At 42.2% G+C, this 25530-nt stretch overlaps 3 protein-coding genes across 5 annotated transcripts in view; all 3 read right to left on the bottom strand.

Moving 5' to 3' along the window:
• Nucleotides 1-5163, bottom strand: part of LOC128119189 (zinc finger protein 431-like) — a 61521-nt gene extending 56358 nt beyond the window's left edge. Inside the window, exon 1 of the mRNA XM_052752448.1 lies at nt 5054-5163. The gene's annotated coding sequence lies outside the window, so the exon portion shown is untranslated. The remainder of the gene's footprint in view (nt 1-5053) is intronic.
• Nucleotides 1-5168, bottom strand: part of LOC128119190 (zinc finger protein 431-like) — a 29224-nt gene extending 24056 nt beyond the window's left edge. The window contains exon 1 of the mRNA XM_052752449.1: nt 5054-5168. Within this exon, the coding sequence (XP_052608409.1) occupies nt 5054-5056 (3 nt within the window). The 5' untranslated portion in view covers nt 5057-5168. The remainder of the gene's footprint in view (nt 1-5053) is intronic.
• LOC128119187 (zinc finger protein 120-like) overlaps nt 1-5180 on the bottom strand; it is a 172081-nt gene extending 166901 nt beyond the window's left edge. For 2 of the 3 annotated variants that reach the window (XM_052752442.1, XM_052752446.1), the window contains exon 1: nt 5054-5115. Coding sequence is in view for 1 of the 3 variants with exons in the window: in XM_052752444.1 (XP_052608404.1) it covers nt 5099-5101 (3 nt within the window). In the remaining 2 variants the exon portion in view is untranslated. Of the gene's footprint in view, nt 1-5053 lie in introns of all 3 variants that reach the window. The other variant, XM_052752444.1, reaches the window with a different exon arrangement.
• Nucleotides 5181-25530: the final 20350 nt, after the last annotated feature.

The raw sequence follows: 25530 nt of genomic DNA, 5'->3' as shown, positions 1-25530 counted from the left end.
TCTATTAGAGACTGAAGCTGACCTTCAGCTAAATTTACATCACACACGTGAGCAGCCTTTGGGATACAGCCTTAGATCTTAGTTTGGAATTTAGAGTATGAATCTAGTGTGATGACCACCAGCATAATAAAATATAACTTTTGTTACACTAATGACACATATCTACCTTCTTGCTCAGGAAAGTTAGGATCACTTTTCTATGATGAATGATTAGATGTAAGTCTGCATCAGTGTGAGGAAAGGAAAACTTCTCCAAACCAAATACAAGATAACAGATTTTCAAGGAAACATTGCATGGCTTGTATTATACCCAAAGCATACTGTAACTGCTTTATAAGATACAAGCACTTTTGAAAACAAATTTATCCCCATTTTTATGTGTATTTTTATGTGTTCAAATGAACGTATTCCATGTGTGTACAGGTGACACACCAGAAAAGAGGGTATCAGATCCTCTGGACCTGGAGAAGCAGGTGGTTATGAATCTCCCAACTTGGATGCTGAGATCTGAAGTCATCCCTAAGAAGAACATGCACTGAGCAACCTACCAAGCCTCATAGTACTTTTTATTCAATAAATTAAAACTCTTTCACAGTTTAACAACAACAACAAAACCTAAATAAATAAATAAGTAAATAAATGATCCTGGGGAATAGGATGTGTCAATATTAAGATGTTGTATATGGTCAATTTGCACCAAAAATTTAATACAATCAGGCAAAAGTGCCCAACCATTTATAACAGAAAAGCTGATTCTAAATCTACATGAAAGTGGAAATACTCAGAAGGCTCAATGGGATTATTAAAAAATAGGACACAGACTGACACAATGTGACTGTGCTATATTTAGCACCAAATCTACAATAATCAAGAATATGTACAATATTTGTGAAAGAATAAAGGAGACAGAGAGAAAAGGCCAAGAACAAAAGCAGGAATATATAGTTAACTTGTAATCAAAAGACCAAAGGAAACTTACCCAGGAAAAGTTTGATCTTGACCAATGTGTATCTATGTGTATAGAAATTAAATAAACACAGACTTTACAACTCCCACAAAATTAACTCAAAGAGACCCTTAACCCTTAAACTGTTTTGTTTCTGACCCTTCAGCTACTGATATTTCTTCCAGAGAGGCTCCATACTCTAGAACTCTCTCTGCAAATGGAGGTAATTCCCTGCAGAGCCTACTATGGCTCTACAGCCACTCATGCTCCCTTGTGGTTTCAGGCAAACCCAGCCCTAATCACGCCCAATCAAAACACAAAGTAGAAAAATAACTTAAGATCTACTTCCTGCCACATGAATTATAGCAGAAGATGTGGAGTCTGCCCTATCCACCTGCTTAACACCATGCTAACCTGAGATACCTCCAGAGCTCAGAAACACCTTTTGTACCCTGAACTGAACTTCCCTGATTCTCACCATGGTGGCTGGCAGTAGCAGAAAGGTAAAAGCATCCCCATTATGTATTGCTGAGGGGTGATCCCCATCACCTCATTTCTACCATTTTCTAAACTATCTGTAACATTTATAAGACAAACCTGAATGTGGAATGCAATGCTCAGAACTTCCAGAAACCAGACCTTCAGTTTTCCAATCTCGCTTCTCACTGCACACCAACAACAATGCCTCTGTGTGCACGCTGGACAGTGATATTACAAGCAGCATAGCCTCCCATGCCAGGGCAGCAGAGCCTCCCCCTACCCAGGGGATCCATACTCACTGAGGCTCAGAGGCCAAGGGCCATTGCCCACGTCACTACAGGGACCAAAAGACCCACTATCTAGTTCACAGTCCATCCAATCCCAGCAGCTTGGATTCTGAAAGCTCAGCCAACTTGCTCTTCCTGGTCTGGGGACAGTGGCCCCCTCACTCACCATGGCATGGCTTGTGGTCTTCCTTATAGCTCTTTACAGAAGAACCAGAGAAGAATCCTAGAAAGAAGCTGTAAACTACCTCCCATTGGTGCTCCTGATTACTCAACCTTCCAGAGTCCCTCATTAGCTAGGACTAGCAAGCTGGGCCTCAGGACATTTGCAGCTCCCCCACTGGGTAAGCAGAGATCAACATTAGATAAATAACTGGCAGCACAAGCCTTCCCAGCTCTGGCTTCCACCCTAGCTACGGTCAGACAAGGCCCTAGTCTGGGAAATTTGTAGTTTAATAGAATCTTCCATTCCCAGAGCACTTCCTGTTCCTCTTCCAAGGCACAGGGTCCTTTGTGTGCACATTCCATTATACACTCAATGTCCCATGCAGCCAACCCTTTGCTTCATAGCTGGGAGGATCTACAGCCAAACACAGATCACATTCAAACAGTAACTGTTGTTAAAGCAAAAAGAGGCCATGAATTAGAAAACAGTGAAGGGTCTATGGGAGGGCTTAGAGGCAAGAAAGAGATACTGAAAATGATGAAATTATAATCCTAAAAAATTATGCTCAAAAGTTGAAACAGGCTTTACGCCCACATGCTCCAGAGATGAGGGATTTCTATTAGCACACACCAAGTACTATTCACGGCATCTATTTCAGGTTGTACATCTTAAACCTGGAAAATACAGTCATGTTAGATAGGGCCACACCATTTTATACACTTCTTCTATTTTGGTTCAACTAATGTGACTACAGTAATTTGGTTTTGTGAAAGTTCAATTCTTTGTCCATATTCTTCATTGTCTGGTCTGTGAACCCAAGAATTGGCCAGTCAGGACACTTACATATCATCTAAGATTGATTACCTCACTATTCATTGCTAATATCAACTACTGTCATAGCAGGAAAAGTTTCTTCTTGACCCTCCCTTTCTGTGCTGTGACTACACCTGCTTTACAGCTGGTCAGTGAACTCAATTCTTACACAGTTCCCTCTTCATCTGTAAATCCCAATAAAAACCTGAGAGATTGGAGGACACTCATTAACTGGTATATTTTTCCTTCTCACAGACCAGTCAAGGCCCATCCTGGAAGGAATTGCAGGACTGTCTTCCCATCCTTGGGCAGCAGAGGCAGGATTAAACATTCAAAGCAATGCTCAACTGCATAGTGTGAGGCAAGCCTGAGCTACAGGAGACATTGATCTAAATTAGTGGTTCTCAACCTTCTTAATGCCGTGACCCTTTAATACATTTCCTTAGGTTGTGGTGACACCCCCCCCAACTATAAAATTATCACTGCTACTTCATAACTACAATTTTGTGACTGTTATGAGTTGTAATATAAATATCTGTGTTTTCCAATGTTCTTAGGCCACTCCTATGATAGCATCATTTGATCCCCCAAAGGGAGTCACAATCCCACAGGTTGAGAACTACTGCTCTAAACTGATATAAATAAATAAATAAAAATAAACAAATAGCACTTAAGAAAAAACTGTAATGAAATTCTTCATGGCCAGGAAACATTGGAAAATAGAAACAAATAAAGATTAGAGCAGTAATGCATTTAAAGAAAATGAACTTTAAAAAATGATACCAATAATTGACTTTTTAAAGTGATAAACATAATTACAAGAACACTTAGTTATACTGACTTTGAAACAGAACAGGCATTTCTCTAGTAGAGAGAATGCCATTAATAAGACATTGTATGACTTTGTCCACTGTAAAATGTTAGCTGCTGGGTGCTGTAAGCTGACACTGATTTACAGCCAATGGCCAGGGTCTCAAACCTCTGAGCTGACATAACTGTGTCAACCACACAGTTAACTGCACATATCTGCATAGGAAATTTCCTTAACTGAAAGCTGAATACTCAGTAGCTACCCTCCCTAAATTGTACACCCACCAACTCTGTCTGTCTCCACTCACATAGAAGGAATTAATAGACACTGGGAAATTATACAGACAGTCACTCACCCTGCCCCAGCAGGTCCTTTATAATGGAGACCCCTGCAGCTCACTGCCTTAAACTTCAGTCTATGATCTGGCTATTGTCTAGTCTGATTCCCCTGCAGTGTACACAGTACACTGTTCCTCCTCTTCTGGTCTGAAGGGAGAAGCCATGCCCCAAACAAATCCTTTTCCTTTTAATGCAATGGACAATCCACTATGTGACTCAACTTAAATATTTCAACTATTTGGTGCTACAAACCTGTAATCCAAGAATTTAGGGTGGTTAGTCAGGGGGATAGCAAGGGCAATGAATGCCCTGTAGGGCTAAGAGACAGGGTTCAAGTCCACCTCAATCAACATAGGAAACCCTGACTCAAAACTACTTTTCAAAAGGCTGGAGACGCAGCTGTTCTAGAATTAATATATCTTTCTGGCACACCAGGACTACATGTTTGTTGTAACCCTCTAATGGCCCCTTGAGCAGCATGTTAGAGGCTTTTTCTTTGATGGGGGCGCTTTCCAGTAGTTGTAAGTCAGGGTTGTCTCCTTTGTTTTGGCAATGGAGTTTAATGTTAATCCTGGCGAACAAACATTTACATCTTACCATACTAATCTCTAACAGGCATGGTTTGCATACCACTCATCTTTGGGGTATTTGGGAGGCAGTCCTCCCTTACCTAAATTCTAGTTTGTATGACTTAATGTCTCCTAAGAATTGGTAACTCCTTATACCATCAATTCTACTTGTCTACATCACAGTTTAGCACTGGAGTGCTATATACACGTGTGATATCATTTACAACCGCCACAAAATTAACTGAAGACAGATCCCAAACCTAAATGTTGAACGTTAAAAGTGAACCAAAAAAAAAAAAAAAAAAAAAAAAAGTGTAGAACTTCTGTACGATACTAGATAGATCAGGGCTCTCTGAGTTTGGCAAATCTGCCTTCCATGGTAACAATACGAGTTCTACAGGCGCCAACATTTCACAGTGATGTCAACAAAAGGATATTTCCAAGTACAGTCCCATTCCCAAAGCTCTTCGCAGATGCAGCCCACGGAGTGAAGTTATTCAGAGGCTGCCGCCCAAGCCTGGGCAGTTGCAAGAACCACACAGGACTAGCAGGAACAAGTCAAACTGGCCACTCACTCCTACCCAGCCAAGGATGGACTAACACCACCGGCCTCCACCGAGTCTGGAGATAATGCACCCACGCTCACCATGGCCGGTCACTCCTCCTCTGGGGACAGCTACCTGTCGCTCACCATGGCATGGCTGCAGAGCTCACCCACGCTTTCCCTAAAACGGAGCACACAGCGACATACACAAGCCAGCTTCCGACTTCCTCCGCCGACCACTAGAGCCTGGCACCCGGAAGAACCCTCCCATCTGACGGGCGGGTCCACTGGGAGCTCTGATTGGCTAGTGAAGCCTGAGTGACAGGACCGGTGAGTGGCATGAGCAAAGCACAGGGATTCCCAGCCCTGGCTTCCACAGTAAGGCACAGACTTGTCTGTCCCAGATTGGCTGGAGATTTGTGCCCAATTTAACAGCAAGTCTCTTGTTAATATAAACCAATGGGTTCAATTTTAAAAGGAAGTATGCAAATTCGGAGGGATGCTAATCAGACAACTTTGCACAAGAGGAACACAGCATAACTCAAGAAAATTAAAAACAAAGTCCACAATGGCATTAGGACTGATAACCACAGCCCCATGTGTGGAAAGAGTTGAGTTCTCAGGATCTGAACCAAACGCCCTGGCCACAGACCTCCACCAACTCTCCCAAGCAGATTCCTGATTTGAGAGAAGAAGCTCTCTTTCCACCAGGGCCTTAGAGAAAACTACCAAGGCCTAGGCAGATTGCCAAACTCAACAAGCCCGTTTCTCAAGGATGATCTAGAAATTCAGCACTTTGCATTTAAATTTAGGTGTAAGATCCATTTGGAGTTAATTTTGTGGAGGTTATAAATGGCCTCTCATGTACTGGGTAGCACTCCACTACTAAGCTGTGATGTAGAAGAATAGAATTGTTGATATAAAGGATTTACCAATGATTAGGAGGTAGTAAATCTTGCAAAGTAGAATTTAGCTAAGGGAGGACTGCCTCTAAAATACCCCACAGATAAAGAGTATGTTAACCAGGCCTGTTAGATATTAGGATGTTAGGATGTAAATATTTGTTCACCTTTTATGTATACTGTTATTGGTCACATGTCTGTGGTAAAAACAGCTAATGGGATGCTCATCCACAAAGAGGATAGAGAGACCCCCTGTGCAAAATTCTTTCTATAGTAAGCTGGGGCATCATAGTTTTAAGAGGGATTTCTTAGTTGTGTTGTACTAGATGCTATACACATCAATTTGATGATGTTTTGTTATGTATTTGTTGTTTCTCTGTATCCTCTACATACACCCATTAAAATCCTAAAGCATGGTTATAGTAGTGATTCCATACACTATATTAAGACTGTCTTGGGTCTTCTCTAAGGTTTACTTTAACAGGTTGTACCTAGGAAATATTAATTTATTATATTATCTTATATACAGTTTCTATTCAACTTTCTTTTATTTAATTCTTAATGCTCAGCACTATATTAAGACAAGCAATTGCACCTTTCCGATGATCAGCTGTGCCTGCTTACAAAGGATGATCACCACCAGGTTTGCTGACTGTTGGTATTCCATCATAGAAGGAGAAATCCCCTCCTTCTGAGTATACAGCCTCTTTTCCAACTCAGCCCTAATGACATGTGGCCTTGTGGTTTTGGGGAGGAGCTAGAGTACATAGCCTGGGAAAGACTTGTGAGGAGGTGGATCCTGCATATGCAGCCATGATAAAGTCATTGTAAAAGTGGAAATTTACCTTGAGTAACATCAGACTTACCATCTATGTACACTGAGAAATGTAGTGTAATGATAAGTATATAGGTAGTGGAAGTATAGAGAGAAGGTGAGCTCCACATCTGCAACTATGGGAGAGCCATTGTACATACTAGGTGGAGACATGCCTGTGTGGCTGCTTTTGGCTATTTGTCTTAGTTATAGTTTCTATTGCTGTGAAGAGACACCATGACTACAGCAACTCCTATAAAGGACAACATTTCATCAGGGCTGGCTTACAGTTTCAGAGAGCTTAGTCTATTATCATCAGGGCATGGAGCATAGTTACATGCAGACAAACATCGTGTTGGAGAAAGAGCTGAGAGTTCTACATCCAGATCATCGGGCAGCAGAAAATGACTGTGACATACTTCCTGCAAAAAGGCCATACTCACACAAATCCACACCTCCTAATGGGGCTATGTGGATCATTTTAACTTCAACTACCACAGTATCCAAACTCCTGTAAGTATCTCCTCCACCACGTTCAGTAAGTAAGCTTAGTAAAACTCATTGGTTCCCCAGGGTGGACTTGGTCAAATTATACTTTGCATTGTCATTGGGACTTATGGGGATGGGATAGATATTGCCTTGTCCCCTTCCACTGGGGAGAAACTTCTCACAACAGATCATAAATTTATTTCTTAATATTCCTATGTCTCATGGTATTAGAAAAAGGAAGTGATACATAAAAGAACATGTTAGAAGAATGTAAATATGGAAATGATCTTTGTAAAGAAGGACTTAGATAAATGAACTTGATAATGACTGGACAGCTACAGAATAAAAAAAGACTAGAAAGTTTTTGGAAGTTATGAAGGACTGACTAAGTTGACTCAGGTACATAAAGGATGAGATGTAGAGATCACATATTGTTGTTGATCACATATTAAAGTTGGCAAGGTCAGATAACAGCTGTTTCAAGGACTGGCTAAAATATATGTCAAACAAAAGTGTATTGAGTTATGTCTGGCTATTGAAATAGCATATAGTAGGTGAAATTACCAAACTGGTGTAAAATGATCTGGGTGTTTCATAACCATTCTTGGAGGCAATTCTAATGTGGTTAGAGAGACTAAAACAGAGAGTATTTCTCCCCTTTCCCTATGAGGTTAATGAGGTCTCTAGCTGGGGACTAAGGCCATTGATCACTTGTCTTGAAATGGAGGCCATGGAGACCCCACTCAATGAATTTGAAACACTGTCCAGTCTACAAAAGGAGGGTCAATGTGGGGAAGATTTCCTCAAGACTTCAAAAGAAGCCACAGTACATAAAGCAAAGCCTTTGACTTAACCTCACATTGATGGACAACTGGTAAAAGAAAGGTTAGAAGAGTCTGAGGTTCCTCTAAAAACCAAGTGACCCCTAAGGACTAGTTGCTGCACTGGCCTTGACAGCACAAAAAGAAAGATTAATTTTAGCCACCAGCATGGTCTTCATCATCAGCAGGAACGTTTAACTAAAGACTAAGAGAATTGGTAACAACCCATGGGATCACACTCCGACAGAAATCAGACATAAGGCCACATGAGATGTTATTTAGACAACCAATCTCACTAATATTTTCTTCTTTACAAAAAGATACTATGTAAATGTGAGCCATAGGACCTTAGTGTAGCATAAATTCTAACTGGTCTTAATAATAAAAACCTAGAGTCAGATATCAGGGTGAAAGCTGAAAGGTCAGAAAGCAGAAGAGCTAGCCAATAGAGTTCTTACCTCTACTGAATCCTCAGCCTGAAAAAGACTGAGTTCCTGTCTCCTACTTCCTTATATTTCTTTTCTCCACCCAGCCATATCACTTTCTGTTTCAATCCTCACCCCCCCCCCCCCATGCTGGGATTAAAGGTGTGTGCCTCCCAAGTACTGTGAGCAAAGGCGTAAAATCCTAAGTGCTGGGATTAAAGGTGTGTGCCACCACTGTTTGGCCACTATGCCTAACTAGTGGCTGGTTTTGCTTTCTGATTTTCAGGCAAGCTTTATTTGTTAGAGCATACATAAAGTATCACCGCACCTTGGCTCACTGAGCAACTGCCCACAGCCAAGGAAGATAGGCCCATGATTATCTTCTCTCCCTATCCAGAAGACACATGGGAAAGGCATCATGCTGACTTTTGGCTGATGAAACAGCTATGAAAGGGTGTAAAAGTTAATTGTGGATTCATCACTCTGGTGACCAACTGTAGAAGTCAAAGGGAAACTTCTAATAGATGGGGACTATTATGAGCCCATCAAGAATGTCTTATGGACTTTGGACATTTCAGTCCTTTCCCGACATCAGTAAGGGAATTCCTTTTTTTTTTTTTTTTTCTTTTTTTGGTTTTTCGAGACAGGGTTTCTCTGTGTAGCTTTGCGCCTTTCCTGGAACTCGCTTTGGAGACCAGGCTGGCCTCGAACTCACAGAGATCCGCCTGGCTCTGCCTCCCGAGTGCTGGGATTAAAGGCGTGCACCACCACCGCCCGGCAAAGCATTTTTTTTTTCTTTTTTTGGGGGAATTCCTTTTTTGTCTGTATCTGAGAGTTCAGTCTTTATGAGAGGCCCTGTGGAAGGGTATCCCAATACTGTCACTTGATACCCCCAATTCAACTGGAAAAAGTCAGATCAGATTGTTCATCGCCCCAATCATATAATGGCAGTTAGGGTTACCTCTTCAAAGGGAGGTGGGATAAGAACTGGAGGTAGAAATTGACTAGGCAGTTTAGGGTAAAAAGACCTCAAAGAAAAGTAACCAGTTGCTTTCTTGACTAAAAGCCAGAAGTAACACTAGGACTCTTAGCAGTTTCATCCTTGCCAGAGGCCAAAGATGCCAAAGAGTTTTGAGAGCTCTGATCTCTGATGCTAAGTGATTCTGGGGGCCTTAGGAAGGAGGAATGTTTAAGGTGATAAGGAAAGCCTGTTAAGAGTAAAAGGCTCTTGTTCAAGAGAATAGTATCTCTGTCCTGGGTGCAGACCTAACATTTCAATAGAGAAAGGTCAATCTTTTGGCCAAGAAACTTGATCTTTTGGAGCCAAGAAATGGCCACTGAGGACATTCATACATCACCTATAATTGATTAACTGATTATACACTCGTGATCTGAACTGCAGACATAACTGGAAAACTTCCAAGCTCCTTCCTGCCTCTTTCTGTACTGTGATCGTAATAACTTGTAATGTGTGGACAGTGAATTCCCATTCTTACAAAAGTGCTTCTGTATTGCCATGACCCAATAAAAGCCTGGGCTGCATTAGGACACTCATTCCCCGGTCTCTTTTTCCTTCTCACTGACCAGTCAAGGCCCAGCCTGGAATGACTGACACATTTGGGCATGGATACAGGAAAGATATGTTTAAATGATGTAATTATAATCTCAAAAATTATTTTAAAATGTTAAAACTGTCTTTATGGCCATGTGCTCCAGAGACTAAGGATTTGCATGAGAGCACACCAAAGATTACTCACATCTTTTCTCTCAAGCTGAACATCTTACACTTGGAAAATAACAGTCCTGTTAGGCAGGGCCACACATTTTACCCAGATTTTCTATTTTGGTTGAACTAGAGTAACTGGAGTAATTTGGTTTCACACAACTTTAGTTTTTTAACCAGATTCTTGATTGCCTGGTCTCTGGCCAGTCAGGACACTTATTGATTATCTAAGATTGACTAATTTACTACTCATGGCTAATGTCAACTACTGTCACAGCAGGAAAGCTTTCACCCTCTATCTTATAAATCCCTTTCTGTGCTGTGACTACACGTGCTTTAAGGTTGATCAATGACCTCAACTATTGCACAGGTCCCTCTGAATTTGTAAGTTCCAAGTAAAAGCAAGAGAGATGGGAAGATACTCATGCACTGGTCTACTTTGACTTCTCACTGACCATTCCAAGCCCAGACTAGAAGAAGTGGCAGGATTGTATTCCCAGCTCTGGGAAACAGAGGCAGGATTAAATGTTCAAAGAAATTCTCAATTGCATAGTGTGAGGCAAGCCTGAACTTCAAGAGAAATTGCTCTAAACAGAAATTAATCAACAGCACCTGAGAAAAATGGAAATAAATATTTAATGACTGGGAAACACTGGAGAATAAGACAAATATGAGTTCAAAGCAATGATGCATTTAAAGAAACTCAAATTTAAAAAAGTGTAACCAATATTTGACTTTTTAAAAAGAAAAATATAATTGAAAAGAAAAACCACATAGCTATCCTGACTTTTAAAAAGAGCAGACCATTACCTGGTATAAGGAATGGCATTAATAAAATACTGCTTGACCTTGTCCTTATATGCATTGTTAGCTGTTAAGGTCTGTAACCTGACACACACAGCTACAGCCAATGGCCTGTGTTTTAACACTCCGAGCTGCCTTAACTGTGGCAAACAGAATTGAATATATTTGCTAAGGAGAGCCCCTAGTTCGAAATTCAATATTCATTGGCTCAAGCTAATCTCTCCAAACTGTAAACCTACCAATCTAGCCTGCCTTCATTCACATGATATGAATTAATATATGCTGAGAAATTACAAAATCGTTAACACTACCACAATTAGATCCTTTTTCCTTCATCAGCTGATTGCTTATCCTGTTTCCCCCTAGAGTGTACACAGGAAACTATTCCTCCTAGTCTAGTCTGAAAGGTCAAGCCATGGTCCATAAGCAAATCCTTTTCTTGTTACTACAATGGACAATTGACTGGATGACTCAAATGGCTACTTTTAAAATCAGTGGTGGTGTGGCTCTTTAATTTAAGACTTTAGTTGGTTTAATCAAGAGGACAGTACAGCCACTGCTTTGGGGAGCAACAGACTGGGATCAAGGCCACTTGAGTCAACATAAGAGAGCTTGTCTTAGAAACATTTTCTAAAATGCTGGAGATACAGCTGTTCTAGAATTAATATGCTTTCCCAGGGATAAATTATTCCACACACTTAAAAGATTAATAAACAAAAAATCTTTAATAACAATGTGCATCCACCTCTTGCTATTGTTAAAAGAGGAGCCAGCCTAGGACAGATTTTACATTCCATATATATCATCCTTAAGTCTCCTTTAGGATCAGTCCCCAGGTTATACTTTGGCAATTTAAATAGGGACAGGAGGCTGCAAGTGTAGCCACTTACACAGATGAAGATTTACAGAGAAAATCTGTCTTTTAGATCGTACACTATGATGTACATTTAAAAGATGTATCAATACATTTAAGATGCATCATTACCTTTCATTCTCATACATAAAAAGAGTTGAGAACACAAATACAGAAAACATAAGAAAAAGTAACCTATCAGCATTGTAGATGATGTTCTTAGATCAACATTCCTGCTGAGCTATTTTAACCTTGGAATAAGGCCGCTTTTTGTCTCTGAGCATGCTGGATCAGAGGAAGGTCATCCTTGCTTCCATGAAGGACCAGAGGAGTTCATTTTAACTCACCCTGCCTGCTGTGTGTCTCAGGGCTGTGACATCACCATAGAGAACTCCATTTTTAAGCTTTAATTTTGTTTTATATCTACGGGTGTTTGCCAGTTAGTGTCTGTGCTCAGTTCCTGTAGAGGCATCCCATCCTTTGGGACTGCAGTTACAGGAGATGGTTACTTACAGTGGTTGCTTGAATTAGAGTGTGTGTCCTCTGTAACAACACCCATTGCTCTTAAGTGTTAAGCCATTTCTCTAGCTGCTTTTTTATTTAAAATTTGCTTTTATATATCATGATTAAAATATATTACTTCACTTTCCCCATTCCTACCCTCTTTCCATCCCTTCCCAAATTTTTTCCTTCCAATGTCTTTCTTATAAAATATGAGGATATGCATGTACAAATATAGGAATAAAACCTGCTAATTCTGTATCTGTTGGTTGTATGTATAGGGTTTCATTGCTGAACATATTACATTGAACAGGAAACTGCCAGAGGCAAATTCTCCTACCTACAAGAGAATTCCACTCTTTTTTTTTAAATTTTTTTATTTTTATTTTGCAATACAATTCAGTTCTACATATCAGCCAAAGATTCCCTTGTTCTCCCCGCTCTGGCCTCCCTCACCTTCCCCCCAGCCCACCTGAGAATTCCACTCTTTAATGAGCAAGATGAGTCTGACCTCTAGATGATCTAGGCTGCCTTGGACAGGAAACATTATCAAGGATAGAAAACTTAGAGTGGTAAATACCTGAGCTAGCACTTGCTGGTGTCATTGCCCTGAACTTCTGGAGCTGCAGGGAAGACTATGGACATTGTCCTGAACCAATCAGAGTCTCTATTGGTTTCATGGGCCTCCCACTCCACTGACCGTTGTCACTCTGATATCCTGAAATTCCTGCCTCCACTTTCTAAGTACTATGTTTAAGAGCCTGTGCCACTATGCCTGGTATAGGTGGCTTCAGCGTCATTTAGTGAAGTGTTAGAATGACAGGATGAGTGAGATGAGCAGTTACACTTAACTATATTAAAAAACCATTCGTCTTTGTGGGTCTGGGTTTTGTCGTCTGTAGAATGAGGACAGAACTCTGTCAAGGTCCTTTGATGAGTTATAACAAATTCATTGAGAAAGAAAAAAACAATACTACTCATAATTGGAAGATAGTGAACTTTAAGGCAGGAGGGCTGAATTTGATGGGAGCTGCTTCTGTTACTGGAATAAGGGCCAGAGCCTATGTCCTGGCTGCCCTAACCAGCCAGACTCAGCCACTCATCCTCAGTAAGCCAATCAAAAGAACTAAGTTATCCAGTTGTGACCTGCCCACCAATAATGCAGGCACTCTAGAGGAAAGGTGGGTAGATCTCTCTGTCCTAGGACAGCCTAGTCTATAGACTGAGTACCAGGCCAGCCAGGGATTCATAGTAAGAATATTCTTTAAAAGAGAAAGAAGAGAAAAAATAGAAAAGAAAAAAGCAAATTATTAATAAAGACTGAAAATATGGTATTTATTTTGCTTGACAAATTTGGAAAAGTGATATAAATATAAGGTAACTTATTCATCTTTGGAGTCCTAACAGGTTTAAATAGAAGGCTGAAGATATGCAAAACTAAGTAATCTAATGAAGCCATACAACGAATTTTTCTGTCTTTATTTATTTATTTTATTTTTTAAAAGAAAATTTCTATTCATTTTACATACCAACCACAGATCCCCCTCTCTCCCCTCCTTCCACCCCCGAGCCTTCCTCCCCAAACCACCCCCCATTTCCACTTACTCCAAGGCAAGGCCTCCCATGGGAAGTCAGCAGAACCTGGTACATTCAGTTGTGGCAGGTCCAAGCCCCTCCCTCCTGCACCAAGGCTGCACAAGGTGTCCCACCATAGGCACTGAGCTCTAAAAAGTCCACTCATGCACCAGGGATGGATCTTGATCCCACTGCCAGGGGGGATCTAAACAGTTCAAGCTAAACTGTCTTGCCTATCCAGGGGGCCTTGTCCAGTCCCATGGGGTCTCCACAGCTATTGTTCATGCATTTCCACTAGTTTGGTCTGGCCATCTCTGTACTTTTCCCCACCATGATCTTGATGCCCCTTGCTCATAGAATCCCTCCTTTCTTTCATCAATCGGATTCCTGGAGCTCAGCCTGGTGCCTGGCTATGGAACTCTGTATCTGCTTTCATCAGTTACTGGATGATGGCTCTATGATGACAGTTAGGATATTCTGTAGCATGAGTCTTAGAGAGTCTTATTAATTAAAATCAAACCTGAGCCAAGTATTGGGGTGAACTGGAAGATCAGAGAGACAGAACAAGCCACAGCTAACCTCACCTGGCCAACTTCTCAGCTGATCTTGTTTCCTCAGCCTGGAAGCCTCTGTGTCCTCATACCCGAATGGCTCTCAGCTGAACTGTGCTTCTCGAAAGCCTGAAAGCTTAACCAGCCAAATGCTTAACCAGCCAAATGCTTCTAGTTTCTGGTCCTCAATGCCTTATAAACCTTTCTGCTTTCTACCACCACTCCCTGGGATTAAAGGCTGCTTTCTGGGATTAAAGGCGTGAGTCACCATGCCTGACTATTTCCAATGCGGCCTTGAACTCACAGAGATCCAGAGGGATTTCTGTCTCTGGAATGCTAGGATTAAAGGTGTGTGCTACCGCTGCCTAACCTCTATGTTTAATATTGTGGCTTTTCTGTTCTCTGACCCCAGATAAGTTTATTAGGATACACAATATTTTGGGGAACACAATACCACCACAATATTTATCAATCTGATTACCAGAGTAGGCCAGTTTAGGCACCCTCTCGACTATTGCTGGTAGTCTAAGCTGGGGTCATCCTTGTGGATGACTGGGAACTTCCCTAGAACCCTGTTTCTCTCTGTCCCCATGATGTCTCCCTCTATCATGGTATCTCTTTCCTTGCTCTCCCACTCTGTCTCTGTTCCAGCTTTACCATCCCATTCCCTTATGTTCCCATCCCCCATCACCTACCCTCCATTGCCCTTCCTCACCCCCACTTTGCTAATGTAGATCTCATCTATTTCTCCTTCACAGTGTGATCTAAGCATCCCTTGTTAGCTAGTTTCTCTGGAGCTGTGGGTTGTAGCCTGGTTATCCTTTGCTTTACATCTAGTATCCACTTATGAGTGAGTACATACCATTTTTGTCATTCTGAGTCTGGGTTGCCTCACTCAGGATGATATTTTCTAGTTCCATCCATTTGCCTGCAAATTTCATGATGTCATTGTTTCTTATTGCTGAGTAGTACTCCATTGTGTCACCTCTCCCTGATCACCTGCTCACTCTCATGCTCTATCACCTCTGTTGTGTCCTATGGAATTGCACTGACCATTCCTTACCCCAGCCACATTATAATCTGCCCTGGCCAGCAGGGTTTTCAATGGGGACCTGAAGGGAGGGCCGGCGAATAAGAGGGATAAGAGACACAAAGAATGAGAGCAAGACAGGATGTCTGATCAAGCTCCAAAATTTTATTTTCCTCTCAAGGCATATATAGGCGGGGGGGGGGGGGCAAAGGGGAGTGCAAGCCGGGAGAGGACTTTAACCATGGGTTGTTGAGCCAGCAGGGAATGTTGCTATGAGGGTTATCTATTCTTGCCTAACTGTCTAACTGCAGCGCGGTCACCTGATTTCTGAGAAGAGGTTCTGGTGCTATGAACACTTAAGCAAGGCCTAGATCTAGGAAAAGAAGAGAGAAGCCCAAATATGGTGGCATGTGTGTCAAGGGTCATTTAGGCTTGTGGCTCCCATCAATAATCCATGCCCACCCCCAATCCACATTGGGGATCAGGCTCTTCTTTCCCCTCCAGGCCAGTGCCCCTCACCCCTTTCCCCTAAATGGCAGGGATCCTTCAAGGTGATTCTTGTAACCCCCACAGCTGCTAAGCTCAAGGGCTTTCCCCACTGGATTCATCTGTCTCACCTGAAGCCTTTTGTCCTACCTTCACCCCAGGGGAATTCCTCCTCATACACAGTGGTGCAAACAGGGCCCTGTTCTGTTAAATTCCAGAGGACACCAGGATCAACTGCCTTGTTTCCAATTCCAGAAGAATGAGGTTTCATCCCACAACCATACTCAATCCCACTGGATTGGGAACCCCATATGCTTTTTCTTCCTGATTCCCACTCCAAGTTCTCCTGTCTCTACCGACCATGTTCTGCTTCATCAGTTTCCCTCTGTGTCTCTAATAGCATATTCAAATTTCTAATTAGTACTCAGCTAATTGTTACAGGACCACCATCAGCCATAGAACCGGAGGCCCAAGGACCATCTAATATACCCAGACAGTAAGAAGCAATAACAGTCCAGAGGTATTAACACCCCAAGACTCAAAAGTGTTTGAACTCTGCAAAAAACAGACTTTAATACAACAATCTATTACTGTTAAATACCCTCAGCAATCAATCACCTGTGTCTCCTGAATGATAAAATAATAAAGGAAACAGGTTCTTTAATGTGGTGAAGATAAAAAGCCTAATTGATAATAATTAAAAAAGCATGTTCCAGATCTCTCTCCTCTCTCTCTCCTCTCTCTCTCTCTCTCTCTCTCTCTCTCTCTCTCTCTCTCTCTCTCATCTCTCTCTTCTACAGTGTGAGTTTGTTAATATATTTATTGCCAATGAAGTTGCAAAACCAAATAATTATAAATTTGTATCACATTGACCAAGTTTACTCAAAGTGGGAACGACTACATAACTTCTAATTGTTCTGGGGGAGAGAAAGGTATGTTGCTTCTTTCCATCTCCCTATACTCATATGGTTTGTATCCAGAGTGACACGTGGTAGGCCTATTAGAGGAAAAATAACAAATAAAACATTTCCACATTGCATCCACACAGCTTGCCTTTTGGTTCCTGAAAGACATTTGGCATAGGAATTAAGGTTTCTCCACAACAACCTTCTTGACTCACATAAACTGTCTCTCTCACTAAACTTAGCAAGCTCACAAGTGCATGCGTAACACTAGCTTTACTATGGACTATTTGATTATTAGAAGGTTTTTGACATATACTTATCAACTATTCAAAGTGTATACCTTGAGTGGTATGAAACTAAACAGAAATTGGCACTTTTACAGCCTAGCTCTCATGGAGCTATGATTCAAATTATAATATCAGTTAATGCATTGTTTCCTTGTTTTCTTTCTTAGAGTGACTTGCAAACCCAGATTAGCTATCTGACATTGAGGTACATGGTTTTGTGAGAATTTAATAATCATCAATACACTTTAAGCTATGCTTATTTACACTGTTGCTTTTCTTTAAAACTCCCAGGTTCACATTAAAATTTCTTCTGAGGGCCCCGGACCCCATCCCTGGGCACCAGCCACTCCAGGGAAGACCTGCCCAACTTGGCCCCAGGTTCTGGCCACCGGGCAGGTTCCCTGCTAACCCCACCGGGAAGGATCCCCTTCTCCAAGACCCCTGGCAGGCCCTGCAGTCTCCACGCCCTGCCCCCACGCCCATCCGCCTGAGCCCCAAGCCTCTTCCTGAGACTTAGAGGCCGGCCCCCAGCTCCCATCTTGCTCAGGACTTCCCTTTTGGAAAACTGGTGAGTGCCCTTCCTTGCCCCGGACCCCATCCCTGGGCACCAGCCACTCCAGGGAAGACCTGCCCAACTTGGCCCCAGGTTCTGGCCACCGGGCAGGTTCCCTGCTAGCCCCACCGGGAAGGATCCCCTTCTCCAAGACCCCTGGCAGGCCCTGCAGTCTCCACGCCCTGCCCCCACGCCCATCCGCCTGAGCCCCAAGCCTCTTCCTGAGACTTAGAGGCCGGCCCCCAGCTCCCATCTTGCTCCGGACTTCCCTTTTGGAAAACTGGTGAGTGCCCTTCCTTGCCCCAGACCCCATCCCTGGGCACCAGCCACTCCAGGGAAGACCTGCCCAACTTGGCCCCAGGTTCTGGCCACCCGGCAGGTTCCCTGCTAGCCCCACCGGGAAGGATCCCCTTCTCCAAGACCCCTGGCAGATCCTGCAGTCTCCACGCCCTGCCCCCACTCCCATCCCCCTGAGCCCCAAGCCTCTTCCTGAGACTTAGAGGCCGGCCCCCAGCTCCCATCTTGCTCCGGACTTCCCTTTTGGAAAACTGGTGAGTGCCCTTCCTTGTCCCGGACCCCATCCCTGGGCACCAGCCACTCCAGGGAAGACCTGCCCAACTTGACCCCAGGTTCTGGCCACCGGGCAGGTTCCCTGCTAGCCCCACCGGGAAGGATCCCCTTCTCCAAGACCCCTGGCAGACCCTGCAGTCTCCACGCCCTGCCCCCACTCCCATCCCCCTGAGCCCCAAGCCTCTTCCTGAGACTTAGAGGCTGGCCCCCAGCTCCCATCTTGCTCCAGACTTCCCTTTTGGAAAACTGGTGAGTGCCCGTCCTTGCCCCAGACCCCATCCCTGGGCACCAGCCACTCCAGAGAAGACCTGCCCAACTTGGCCCCAGGTTCTGGCCACCCGGCAGGTTCCCTGCTAGCCCCACCGGGAAGGATCCCCTTCTCCAAGACCCCTGGCAGACCCTGCAGTCTCCACGCCCTGCCCCCACGCCCATCCGCCTGAGCCCCAAGCCTCTTCCTGAGACTTAGAGGCCGGCCCCCAGCTCCCATCTTGCTCCGGACTTCCCTTTTGGAACACTGGTCTGGCTGAACCAAGTGTGCGGATAAGGCCAGGAACGAACCACAAGGAGATGGGCAGACGTCAAGGCAGAAACATATACAACAAAATGAATAGCAATACAGCATCACCAGGCCCTAGCCCTCCTCCAACACCTAGACCTGAACATCAGAAATTCGAAGAAGCAGAAGAAAACAGCCTTATGAATGACATCATGAAGAAGCTAGAGGCTTGTGTAGAGGAAAAGACAAAAAAATGTGAAGAACGCTGTAAACAACTAGAGGAAAGGGCAAACAAATTAGAAGAAATCAATAAAGTCCTGGAAGAAAACAATAAAATACTGAGAGAAAATCAAGAAAAATCAATGAAACAAATGAAGGAAACAGTCCAAGACCTGAAAAGGGAAATAGAAAAAATGAAGAAGACACAAACAGAGGGAATGCTGGAAATAGAAAATCTGAGAAAACGATTGGGAACTTCAGATGCAAGTATAATCAACAGAATGCAAGAGATGGAAGAGAGGATCTCTAGCGTTGAAGATACAGTAGAAGAAATACATTCATCAGTCAAAGAAAACACTAAAGCCAACAAAGTCATGAACCAAAATGTCCAAGAAATTTGGGACACCATGAAAAGACCAAACCTAAGAATAATAGGGGTCGAAGAAGGAGAAGAATACCAACTCAAGGGCACAGAAAATATATTCAACAAGATCATAGAAGAAAACTTTCCCAACTTAAAGAAGGAAATGCCTATGAAGATACAAGAAGCTTATAGAACACCAAACAGACTAGACCCCCAAAAAAAGTCCCCTCGCCACATAATAGTTAAACAACTAAACGTACAGAATAAAGAAAGAATATTAAGAGCAGCAAAGGAAAAAGGCCAAGTGACATATAAAGGCAAACCCATCAGAATAACACCCGATTTCTCAATGGAGACTTTGAAAGCCAGAAGAACCTGGACAGATGTAATGCAGACACTAAGAGACCATGGATGTCAGCCTAGACTAATATACCCAGCAAAACTTTCAATCACCATAGATGGAGTGAACAAGACATTCCATGACAAAGCCAGATTTAAACAATACTTATCCACAAACCCAGCCCTACAGAAAGCACTAGAAGGAAAATTCCAACCTAAGGAAGTCAGATACACCCTCGAAAACACAGGCAACAGATAAAGCCACAGCAGTAAACCCCAACGTATAGAAGTACCCACACATCACCACCAAAAAATAACAGGAATGAACAATCACTGGTCATTAATTTCCCTCAATATCAATGGACTTAATTCACCTATAAAAAGACATAGGCTTACAGAATGGATACGAAAGCAGGACCCATCTTTCTGCTGCATACAAGAAACACATCTCAAATTCGAAGATAGACACTACCTAAAAATAAAAGGCTGGGAAAAGACTTTCCAATCAAACGGTCTTAAGAAACAAGCGGGTGTAGCCATCCTGATATCCAGCAAAATAGACTTCAAACTAAAATCAATCAAAAGAGATCAAGAAGGGCATTACATACTCATCACAGGAAAGATCCACCAAGATGAAGTCTCAATTCTGAATATTTATGCCCCAAACACAAGGGCACCCACATATGTAAAAGAAACATTACTAAAGCTTAAATCACATATAAAACCCCACACATTAATAGTGGGAGACCTCAACACCCCACTTTCACCACTGGACAGATCTCCCAAATTGAAACTTAACAGAGAAATAAAGGACTTAACTGATGTCATGACTCAAATGGACTTAATCGATATCTACAGAACATTCCATCCTAACAAAAAAGAATATACCTTCTTCTCAGCACCCCATGGAACCTTCTCTAAAATTGACCACATACTTGGCCACAAAACAAATCTAAACAGATATAAAACAATTGGAATAACCTCCTGTGTTCTATCAGACCACCATGGTCTAAAGTTGGATTTCAACAACAACAAAAACTACAGAAAACCTGCAATCTCATGGAAACTGAATAATACCCAACTGAATCACCAATGGGTTAAGGAAGAAATAAAGAAAGAAATTAAAGACTTCCTAGAGATCAATGAAAATGAAGACACCACATATCCAAATTTATGGGACACTATGAAAGCAGTACTAAGAGGGAAATTCATAGCACTAAATGCCCACATAAATAAGTTGGAGAAATCTCACACTAGAGACTTAACAGCATACCTGAAAGCTCTAGAACAAGAAGAAGCACAGTCTCCCAGGAAAAATAGACGCCAGGAAATTATCAAAGTGAGAGCTGAAATCAATAAAATAGAAACAAAGAGAACAATACAAAAAATTAATGAAACAAAGAGTTGGTTCTTTGAGAAAATCAACAAGATAGACAAGCCCTTATCCAAACTAACCAAAAGACAGAGGGAGAGCATCCAAATCAACAAAATCAGAAATGAAAAGGGGGACATAACAACAGACATTGAGGAAATCCAGAGAATCATCAGGTCATACTTCAAAAACCTCTATTCGACAAAACTGGAAAACCTAAAAGAAATGGATAACTTTCTGGATAGGTACCACATACCTAAGTTAAATCAAGACCAGATAAACTATTTAAATAGTCCAATAACCCCTAACGAAATAGAAACAGTCATTAAAAGTCTCCCAACCAAAAAAAGCCCAGGACCAGATGGTTTCAGCGCAGAATTCTACCAGATCTTCAAAGAAGAGTTAATACCAATACTCTCTAAATTGTTCCACACAATAGAAACAGAAGGAACATTACCAAACTCCTTCTACGAGGCTACAATTACCCTAATTCCTAAACCAAACAAGGATACAACAAAGAAAGAGAACTACAGACCGATCTCCCTCATGAACATTGATGCAAAAATACTCAATAAAATACTGGCAAACAGACTCCAAGAACACATCAAAACAATTATCCACCATGATCAAGTAGGATTCATTCCAGGGATGCAAGGGTGGTTCAACATACGAAAGTCCGTCAATATAATACACCATATAAACAAACTCAAAGAAAAAAACCATATGATCATCTCACTGGATGCAGAAAAGGCATTTGACAAAATCCAACACCCCTTCATGATAAAGGTATTAGAGCGATCAGGAATACAGGGAACATACCTAAACATAATAAAGGCAATTTACAGCAAGCCAACAGCCAACATCAAATTAAATGGAGAGAAACTCAAAGCAATTCCACTAAAATCAGGAACGAGGCAAGGCTGTCCACTCTCCCCATACTTATTCAATATAGTACTTGAAGTTCTAGCCAGAGCAATAAGACAACATAAGGAGATTAAGGGGATACAAATTGGAAAGGAAGAAGTCAAGCTTTCCCTATTTGCAGATGACATGATAGTATACTTGAGCGACCCCAAAGATTCCACCAAGGAACTGATACAGCTTATAAACACCTTCAGCAACATAGCAGGATACAAGATCAACTCAAAAAAATCAGTAGCCCTCCTATATACAATGGACAAAGAAGTGGAGAAGGAAATCAGAGATACATCACCCTTTACTATAGCCACAAATGACATAAAATACCTTGGGGTAACACTAACCAAGCAAGTGAAGGACCTATATGACAAGAACTTTAAGTCCCTGAACAAAGAAATTGAAGAAGATGTCAGAAAATGGAAAGATCTCCCATGCTCATGGATAGGCAGGACTAACATAGTAAAAATGGCAATCTTACCAAAAGCAATCTACAGATTCAATGCAATCCCCATCAAAATACCAACACAATTCTTCACAGACCTGGAAAGAATAATACTCAAATTCATATGGAAAAACAAAAAACCCAGGATAGCCAAAGGAATCCTGTACAATAACACAACTTCTGGAGGCATCACGATCCCTGACTTCAAGCTCTACTATAGAGCTACAGTAATAAAAACAGCTTGGTACTGGCATAGAAACCGACATGTGGACCAATGGAATCGAATTGAAGACCCTGACATTAATCCACACACCTATGAACATATGATTTTTGACAAAGAAGCCAAAAGTGCACAATGGAAAAAAGAAAGCATCTTCAACAAATGGTGCTGGCAAAACTGGATATCAACATGTAGAAGGCTGCAAATAGATCCATATCTATCACCGTGCACAAAACTTAAGTCCAAGTGGATCAAGGACCTCAACATAAATCCAGCTACTCTGAACCTGCTAGAAGAGAAAGTAGGAAGTAGTCTTGAACGCATTGGCATTGGAGACTACTTCCTAAATAGAACACCAGTAGCACAGACTCTGAGACAAACAATCAATCAATGGGACCTTTTGAAACTGAGAAGCTTTTGTAGAGCAAAGGATATGGTCAACAAGGCAAAGCGACAGCCTACAGAATGGGAAAAGATCTTCACCAACCCCACATCTGACAGAGGACTGATATCCAGAATATATAAGGAACTCAAGAAATTAGTCATCAAAATGCCCAACAGTCCAATTAAGAAATGGGCTATAGAACTAAACAGAGAATTCTCAACAGAGGAAACTCAAATGGCCGAAAGACATTTAAGGAATTGCTCATCATCCCTAATCATCAGGGAAATGCAAATCAAAACAACTCTGAGATACCACCTTACGCCTGTCAGAATGGCTAAGATCAAAAACACTGAAGACACCTTATGCTGGAGAGGATGTGGAGCTAGGGGAACTCTCCTCCACTGCTGGTGGGAATGCAAGCTTGTACAACCACTTTGGAAATCAATATGGCGCTTTCTTAGAAAATTGGGAATCAATCTCCCCCAAGATCCAGCTATACCACTCTTGGGCATATACCCAAGAAATGCTCAACCACACCATAAGAGCACTTGTTCAGCTATGTTCATATCAGCATTGTTTGTAATAGCCAGAACATGGAAACAACCCAGATGCCCTTCAACTGAAGAATGGATAAACAAAATGTGGTACATATACACAATGGAATACTACTCAGCAGAAAAAAACAATGGCATCATGAGGTTTGCAGACAAATGGATGGATCTAGAAAAAATCATCCTGAGTGAGGTAACCCAGACTCAGAAAGACAAACATGGTATGTACTCACTCATAGCAGGATACTAGACATGAAACAAGGATGAATTGTCAGCTACTCACATCACCAGGGAGGCTACCCGGAAAACAGGACCCCAAGAAAGACACAGGGATCGCCCAATGACAGAGAAATGGAATGAGATCTACATGAACAGCCTGGACATGAGTGGGGGTAATGAAAGGCGAGGGTTGAGGGAAAGAGAGCTTGGGGGAGTGGGAGATCCCAGCTGGATCAACAACAGAGAGGGAGAACAAGGAATAGGAGACCATGGTAAATGAAGACCACATGAGAACAGGAAGAAGCAAAGTGCTAGAGAGGCCCACAGAAATCCACAAAGATACCCACACAACAGACTGCCGGCAATGGTCGAGAGACAGCCCGAACTGACCTACTCTGGTGATGGGATGGCCAAACACCCTAATTGTTGTGCTAGAAACCTCATCCAACTACTGAGGGATCTGGATGCAGAGATCCATGACTAGGCCCTGGGTGGATCTCTGGGAGTCCAATCAACGAGAATGAGGAGGGTTTATATGAGCGAGAATTGTTGAGACCAAGGTTGGATAAAGCACAGGGACAAATAGCCAAATGAATGGAAACACATGAACTATGAACCAATGCCTGAGGGGTCCACACTGGATCAGGCCCTCCGAATGGGTGAGACAGTTGATTGGCTTGATCTGTTTGGGAGGCATCCAGGCAGTGGGACCAGATCTTGTGCTCATTGCATGAGTTGGCTGTTTGAAACCTGGGGCCTATGCAGGATTGTTTGGCTTGGCCTGGGAGGAGGGGACTAGACCTACCTGGACTGAGTCTACCAGGTTGACCTCAGTCTGTGGGGAAGGCTTTGCCCTGGAGGAGATGGGAATGGGGGGGGGCGTTGGGGGGAAGGTGAGGGGGACGGGAGGGGGGGAGAACAAGGGAATCCGTGACCGATATGTAGAACTGAATTGTATTGCAAAATAAATTAAAATAAATTTAAAAAAAAAAAAAAGAAATATAACACCTGAAAAAAAAAAAATTTCTTCTGAGGCACATTTGTATCAGCTTGCACTTGAAAATTACCTTCCATGTCTTCTAGAACTTCAAAAATGTTCTTCAATATTATGGTCGTGCCAATTGTGGTTTAAAATATAGTACCAGAAAATGTATGATATATTATTGGAAATTGTGCAATATTTAAGTAACTATCTTCAGTGAACCTTAGAATCATGCCTGATTTATTCACCTCATTCTTCCTCTTTATCAATCAATTATAGAAGAGCATCATTAACCAAGAAACAGTCAGCTTTGGAGCCTATCCTGGGTCTTGCTCTGTAGACCAGGCTGAACTTCAACTCACAGAGATCCACCTGGCTCTGCCTCCCAAGTGCTGGGATTAAAGGCATGCATCACCACCGCCTGGCCCCTTATTTTTAAATGAAAATGAAAATTCAGTCTTACCTATAGCATGAGGTCTCCAGCATCACCTCTTTGTAGAGAATCTTCTGGAAAGGTTCCAGCAAAGCCCACTCTTCCTGAGTAAAGTCAACATGCACATCATCATAGCTTCTAAAATATCCCAAAAATGTGTACAAAGAAAGTGTGATACTGACAGCATTGTAAATGTGTACTTCTTTGACAATATAGTCATAGATTTTTGGTCCTCCCCACACTTATTCCATGACACAGAAGTTTTAATCTAATCACTCACTTTAGAAAAAAGCTGAAAAAGAGGTTCATCTCTGCATTTCGGCACCATATGAATAGGATATAGCCTTGAA

This window comes from Peromyscus californicus, unplaced genomic scaffold, assembly GCF_007827085.1.
Source record: "Peromyscus californicus insignis strain IS unplaced genomic scaffold, ASM782708v3 Scaffold_23__1_contigs__length_62951481, whole genome shotgun sequence".
In the NCBI taxonomy this organism is placed as follows: domain Eukaryota; kingdom Metazoa; phylum Chordata; class Mammalia; order Rodentia; family Cricetidae; genus Peromyscus; species Peromyscus californicus.
The sequence above is the reverse complement of the archived record's forward strand: the minus strand, read 5'-3'. Positions and strand labels throughout refer to the sequence as shown.